The sequence below is a fragment of the Sander lucioperca genome, chromosome 12, assembly GCF_008315115.2.
Source record: "Sander lucioperca isolate FBNREF2018 chromosome 12, SLUC_FBN_1.2, whole genome shotgun sequence".
In the NCBI taxonomy this organism is placed as follows: domain Eukaryota; kingdom Metazoa; phylum Chordata; class Actinopteri; order Perciformes; family Percidae; genus Sander; species Sander lucioperca.
This window is the reverse complement of record NC_050184.1, coordinates 31,990,534-31,997,989: the sequence shown is the minus strand read 5'-3', so window position 1 is coordinate 31,997,989 and position 7,456 is coordinate 31,990,534. Positions and strand designations below refer to the sequence as shown.

At 45.4% G+C, this 7,456-nt stretch overlaps 1 protein-coding gene across 1 annotated transcript; it reads left to right on the top strand.

Moving 5' to 3' along the window:
* The first annotated feature begins 867 nt into the window (after positions 1-867).
* zgc:198371 (uncharacterized protein LOC497072 homolog) lies at positions 868-7,276 on the top strand. Its single transcript, XM_031290389.2, has 3 exons — positions 868-1,444; positions 3,772-3,971; positions 4,191-7,276. The coding sequence occupies exons 1-3, from the start codon at positions 909-911 to the stop codon at positions 5,144-5,146; spliced, it is 1,692 nt and encodes a 563-aa protein (XP_031146249.1). The 5' UTR covers positions 868-908; the 3' UTR covers positions 5,147-7,276.
* Positions 7,277-7,456: the final 180 nt, after the last annotated feature.

Sequence of the window (7,456 nt, the reverse complement as noted above, 5' to 3'; positions counted from 1 at the left end):
TAAACTTCTCAGATGGTTTTATTTAAATTAGGTTTTAAGGCCCAAAAAGGTTAATTTGTCCAATATTTCATAAAAAGCAAAGATTAGAAATATCAAAAACATCAATACAAATTTGTATATCAGAACCCCAGTAACCAGCTCACTAGATCTAAGAGCCACTGTATCTTGTGACCCTTTTGAGGGGCCCTGAACCCTATGTTGGGAACCATGAGCTGAACTACTTTATTAATTATGAAAAAAAAACTAGCTCCACCTCGACCAGCTACAACAGCAAAATGCTACACACTCAAACTGATGCAGCAATATCATTTAATAATGCAATATATCAGTTACAGAGGCCATTCATTTTGCAGAATGAGTAGCCTACTTTTAATTTTGCTAATTTTGCTGCTAATACTTCTATACTTTTACTTAAGTGGGATTGTGAATGCAGGACATTTCCTTGTATTTAAAAAATAAAAAAAATATAAAATAGTTTTACTGGTATATTTGCTTTAGTAAAAGGATCTGAGTAGGCCTACGTACTTGTTCCACCACTGACTACAAGCGAGATGATATCTGATTCTGAATTAAAGGGACCCATGTCAGCATGCTGTATAAGCGGAGCTCGTGCTACCTGTGCAGGAACATGAACGGTAATGACCTCACGTACCAGCTGCAGAGGAATCTTCCATCAGACCTGCAGCTGTTATATCGTCGCAATTAAAATCCTATTTCTTATTATACCCGCTGATTGATGAGCGGCGGTGCCTCCCCATCTCTCTCTCACCTACCCTGGCCCTCCTCCCTGCCTCCTTTCCCCTCCCTCTCTCCCACACGCATGCATACAGACCGACAGGCTACGCGACCCCCCTCCCCCCCTTCCATCATTTTCCCATCTCTTACTCACTCTCTTCCCTACAACAAACATGGCCGCGAAATCTGATGGTGCACCCGTCTCTCTACGAAACGAAATCCCACCCGAATGTCCCTCCAGGTCGGACCCGCGGCCTCCCCAGCACCGTGATGCCGAGCAGCGCTACTCCCTGCCGGACTGCTGCTGGACGCTGTGCGCCCTTTTGGTGTTCTTCTCGGACGGGGCCTCAGACCTGTGGCTGGCCGCTGACTACTACCTAAGGAGGGACTACTGGTGCTTTGCACTGACTCTGGTCTTTGTGATAGTCCCGTCCGTGGTCGTGCAAGTGTTGAGCTTCCGATGGTTCGCCTACGATTTCTCGGAAACCGTCGAGAGCGGCACGGCTGCGGCCGCCGTGGTAGCGGCGTCGGGAGCGGAGGAGAGCGACTTCAGCACCAAGGACAGCGGCGAGCGGGGCGCTGGCCGCTCTGCCGCCGCCGGGGTGCTGTCAGGGCCGGGCACCGGGGGAGGAGCCCTGGGCTGCTGTAGAGCCTTCATGTGGTTCTTCCAGGCCATCATTCACATCTTTCAGCTGGCACAGGTCTGGAGGTAAGTCTGGACTTACCGAGATCTGAGAGGAGGGGAACTACACATTCTGCCTTTGTACGTGTGTGTGTGTGTGTGTGTGTGTGTGTGTGTGCGCGTGCGCGTGCGTGCGTGCGTGCGTGCGTGCGTGCGTGCGTGTGCATTCATTATCCAAAGCCAAGCATCACTCCCTGTAGAGGTAAACGATTATGAAACGTAATCATTCAGAGGTCCTCCCTGAATGATTACGTTTCATAATGTTACCAAAATGCCAGAATGTCTTTTTGTATTGTTTGCTGTTGCTGCTCAGCATAGAAGGGGAGAATTAGACTCCACCCACCCCACCCCCCCAGCCCCCTGACACGCTTTTAGGTCAATCATCTCCCAGGAAAATCACCAACTCATCCACACCAATCGCCTTATATAGAAAAATAAAAATCCCTTTGTCTTCAGGGGTTTGGGCAAGAAGGAGCCTGGCTGTCTTAAATGTCATGAGAGTTGCTTCCTATTTGCAGTGATGTGTTTACCCGCCTCCCTTTTCACTGTTTAGTGTATTTTTGAGGCCCCTGCTCTTATGTTCATGCAAAATCCATATTTTCTAATCTCCCAGCATTTTTTAGATTTAGTCTGTTCCTCTCAGCTGAGCCCAAACATGTTTAATTACCAGACGCGCTCTGAGACTAAAAACAAACCAAGGTACACTTTACTCTCACATGGGTGGTAGTAGGTCTGTAGGTCAGCTACTCAGTCAGTGATGGTGAGATAGTGCTCAAGCTTAGAGTGCCCTGATAGGTTTTGACAGGCTTGAAACGCTGCCAGCCCGGAGGAGGCTTCCAGCTGAACTGTGGTGGGAGTAGGGTTCACCAAACGCGACGATATTCAAAGACAAGTTGTATTTTATAGACATACAGGGACTTTATAGAACGATACATTATGTGTAATGATGAAATCTGATGCAAATCAATTGTTTGATTTATCTATATCTCATAATCTCCCTGTCTGTGTCTTTCTTTGTGGTCTCTCTCTTCCTGCCTCTTTAGACAGCCCAATGGGTGATATATATTGATTCCTTATTTCCTCCTGGAGACTTAGACAAGTGTGTGTGTGTGTGTGTGTGTGTGTGTGTGTGTGTGTGTGTGTGTGTGTGTGTGTGTGTGTGTGTGTGTGAGAGAGAGAGAGAGAGAGAGTGTGTCCATGAGCACATTAAAACATTGTGGCGGCCCAGAATTACCGGTAATGCAATTAAAGCTGCAGTGTGTGCTCCATTCATTGCCACTGCTCTCAGATCAGTGTGTCTGCACATTAAGAGGATTACCTCTGTGTGTTTTACCCTCAGCTGTTAACTCAGGAATGATCCGTCACTGATACACTGTTAGTCAGGTGAGCCGGGATCATTTTGGGCCGGCTACCAGAATTAAATGTCAGCGCACAAGAGATGGGATATGGGGTTGTGTTACAGGCAGAGTGTGTGCGATGAAACTCTGTCTTTGTGTGTGTGTGTGTGTGTCCTCCTGAGTCTTTGACCCTCATTACAGCACATATGCTCCATTTTCTCAGCGTGTTACATCCCAAGGCACACTTTGTGTAGAAGGAAGCAGCACAAAAAAGGGTTACACAAACTCCCTTGTGGTTCACTGGGCTTGTTGACATAGGGCTCCTCGGACCCTTCTCCCCAAGGCTATTACTGACACATTTATAGCTGCAGTCCTCCATGGTAACCACCACTTTCTTTCAAACAGTCAGGTCAGGTGGCTGTTTGTAATGATAAAGGTAATGGTTTACACACTGTGTATTTGCATGGTACAAATAAATGTCACGTGTCAACACATTTGTGCAGAAATATGTTTGCACAGTGCAAGTATGTGAACCTGTGTGTTTGTTATACAAGGTCATTATAAAACAAGCTAAGATTGGGGTGGGACTACATGTCAGCAAATCTGAGGAGTTCCACAAGGGATTTATAGCTAGCTTTTTTCCCCCACATTGAGAGCATTTATTTGAATTTCCCTTTCTCAGTTTTGGCTTTCTCTGCAGCCCTCTGATTTTATTTGAAGAGAGATTGCAGACAAGCTTTTCAATCCCTCCGATGCCTGTACTAAAATCTAAAGTTTTTAGAACTAAAACCGCAGAGCTGCTTCGTTCAGTTCAGTCTAGTCGAAATCCCAGATGAGCAAGCATCCAGCTTTTTGGCAAGAACTACTGACAACTCCCTGAGTTTGGAATAATGAGTTATGACTTCTGGGAGTCTGTGTTTGATCTCCAAAAGTTTTTAAAGCACAGTATTTAGACCAGAAATTCTGTCTTAATGCACTGACGAATGTGTCTGAATTGTGTCTGCCTCTGATACACAGGTATGTCCACGCCCTGTATTTGGGTGTGATGAGCCGCTGGCACAGAGACCCCGAGCGCCGTCACTACTACTGGTGCATGATGTTTGCGAGCGCTGATATCAGCATGCTGCGTCTGCTCGAGTCCTTCCTGAAGAGCGCCCCTCAGTTGGTGCTGCAGCTCAGCATCATGATCCAGGCCAGTCAGGTGCTGCCCCTTCAGGGTGAGTTTCCAAAAGTGACCAATTGCCACATCAGTCAATCACACATCTGCAGCCCACGCTGTGCATGATGAGTCACTTGTGCTCGCCTCAATCAGGCCCCCTACAGAGCAGAGAAATGTATATTGCTGCTCTGCTAAATGGTAAGACAGCTACCCCCGAGCCATTTCCACCCTGTCTAACTTCTCTTGCTCAATCCCTCTCTTCCCTCTGTCTCTTCAGGGCTTTCAGCTTCTGCCTCACTGATATCCCTCGCCTGGATGGTCGCCTCCTATCAGAAAGTCCTGAGGGACTCCCGAGACGATAAGCTACCTATGACCTACAAGGCCGTCATAGTTCAGATTCTGTGGCACCTATTCACCATCGGCGCCCGCACCCTGGCCTTCGCCCTGTTTGCCTCCGTGTTTCAGCTTTACTTTGGCATCTTCATCGTGGCCCACTGGTGCATCATGACGTTTTGGATAATTCAAGGCGAAACGGACTTCTGCATGTCCAAATGGGAGGAGATCATCTATAACATGATGGTGGGCATTGTGTATGTTTTCTGCTGGTTCAGTGTGAGAGAGGGGCGCACTCGCTGCAGGATGCTCATCTACAGCATGACTGTGCTCATTGAGAATGTGGCGCTCACCACTGCCTGGTATTTGTACCGCGGCCCTCGTACCTCAGACTTTTACGCCGTCATCATGGTGTGCGTGGTGGCCAGCAGCTACGCTCTGGGCACTTTCTTCATGTTTGTGTATTACTGTCTGTTGCACCCTGATGGCCCAGTCTCAGGGTGGGGTTATATTGTGGAGAAGGAGGTGCCTGTGGAGTTGCTGGCCTCCCCAGCTACCAGCCTCCCCCCTGACCTGGTGAGCAGCCCCCCCAGGACCCTTCAGAGAACTAAAGGGTCAGAAAGAGAGCAGGGGTCTGGGGTAGATGGAGACGTGTTTCAGGTACGACCACCTCGGGGAGCTCAGGCCCCAGTGCCCAACCTCACACCCAGGACAGAGGGGCCTGTCATCCGAATAGACCTGCCCAGGAAGAAGTACCCCGCCTGGGACGCTCACTTCATTGACCGCCGGCTACGTAAAACGATCCTGGTGCTCGAAAGCGGCGCCCCAGTCACACCAAGGATTCAGTACCGCTGTCTGGGCACACCCAAAGAAGTGATGGAATACGAGACCACCGTGTGATGTGCTGAAGGTGCTGTGACTCAAGTCGCTGCCGCGTGGACACCCTGCCTTAAATAAAATGGCAGGTAGATGACTCTCACTGAGCAGTCTGTTTCAGCTCCACGCCTACTTGATTGCTCTCTGTACTGTCAGGCAGTGGAGACAAACAGGCAAGGAAGGGGAGGAGTGTGGTGTCTTTATTTTTTACAAAGGCAAAGTGCTGTGATGTTGTCTAATGATGGTGCATATTTTGGTTTCTGTATCATTTCTCAGGTCAGGGTGTGGTACAGGAAGAGGTCGACGTTAGCAGCAAAACCCGCTGTCCAGTGAAGTTAGAGAGAGCACAGGTAGGCAGAGAAGTGGAGCTAGTTATCAATCAGAGGCAGAAAGTCCTCCTCAGTGAAGGTGCTCCAGCACATCCTCTCAAGGCGATCAATCGACAACAGAGACGAGCCTTCAACGTGCATGATTATTTATGGCAGCTAGAAGTGAAACATCACTGAACAAGATGTAGAAGAGTGAGTGGCATTTAAAGATGGTGAACTCACGCACTGTAATTTTAAACACAATCTACAATGAATACAACACAGGCACTGATGATCATAATCAACCTTTTCCATAGCTACTCACTCATGTTGAAGGAGTCTCTCTCTCTCTGAAAATGCTGCTTCATGTCTGAAGGGCAGTTCAAAAGCAACATTTGAGTTGAATGTAAAAACAGTTGAAAATGTGATTATTTGTGAAAAGGCTTTGAGCATTAGTGGGATTTACAACATTCCTGTGGTACTATATCTGTTGTTTTTTTTAGGTAAGCTAGAACAAAAAAAAAAGAGATTTGTGTGTGTTTACAAGCAATCTGTTGTTTTGGGGGACATGCCATCACTATTACTCTAATAAGATGCACCTTCATTCAGAATGTGTATGTACTGAACAAAAGCTACATTATGATTTACATTTACAGGATGTATTCTACTGACTCTCAACAGTTGTATTTTCATACTGCATCCATCTTACACAGCAAAGGAAACAGGACATTCATTTCCATGTAAATTAAACTGTATAATGAAGAGGAAGTTACAGAGGGAAAGCACTGTCTGTAACTGTACAGTATCCATACTTTGTTGTTTGAATAATGTAGGAAAAAGAATAGCTGCAGACTCCAGACTTGGAATAGCTTTGATATTATTGGTGGTACGGGCATGGGGTACTTGAGGTAACACTTTATTTTACAGGTTAGTTATTTCCTTATAATTTCCTCAAAACTTTCCTTGAAAGAAATATTTAATTTGGTACAAATTTATTTTAAATTATTGATTTCCATAGGAATTTCCTTGAAAGCACTGCTCTATTTAAACCCAAAATAATTGAATCATCATCCACTAAAAATTATAAACTTTATTCTTCATATATGATGAATTGCATACTCATGTGTAATACAAAATTACACATTTTTGACCTGCAGTACACTGACTGTTTAGCATTTAGTTGGAATTGATTATTTGGTATTTATTAAACTATTATTAGTGCTAAATTACATTTTTTTAGGAACCTTCCAGGAAATGATTAAGAATATATGGACCTGTAAAATAAAGCGTTACCATACTTTCTTTTATCAGGGTTGTTTTTCTATGGAGTAGTCACAAGGGAAATGTCTGAACCGCGTGTGTTTGCACGTATGTGTGTGTGAGCTCACATACCAGCATGTGTATGGGTGTATGTGCGGGAGGGGGGTGCTGCCATGTGCATTTAAATTAATTTGAAATTGTGTCACTGAGATATGACAGTTTTGTTGTAAACACTGTCCAGTCAGCTCAGTTTCCCCAGATGACACTGAAATAAATCAAAATAAAAAGCCCACAGAACACCTTTACCACGCCTGTTGCAAAAGCCAGAAAGGCTTCAATTATGGTGCTAACTGTTTGAGTCCATCACGTAACAACCACACGGTGTACCATAAAATGAGCTTGTTGTGGCAGGAGTTGGGCGGGCTGTACCTCAAAACACAAACACAAAGCTAGAATCAAAAAGCCTTAAACTGATCATGCCAGACTGTTGCTGTTCAGAGCAAGATTTGAAAAAAAAAGATTAACAAGAAGGTGAAGACAATTTAATTATGTTGTTGTTAAAATAAAAAGCAATGTGTTTACCTGACTTTTGGTGTTAGTGCCTTTTTACACAGAATCAAGACACTTTAAAACACAGTAGACAGACAGAGATAGATAGATAGATAGATAGATAGATAGATAGACAGACAGACAGACAGACAGACAGACAGACAGACAGACAGACAGACAGACAGACAGACAGACAGATAGATAGATAGACAGACAG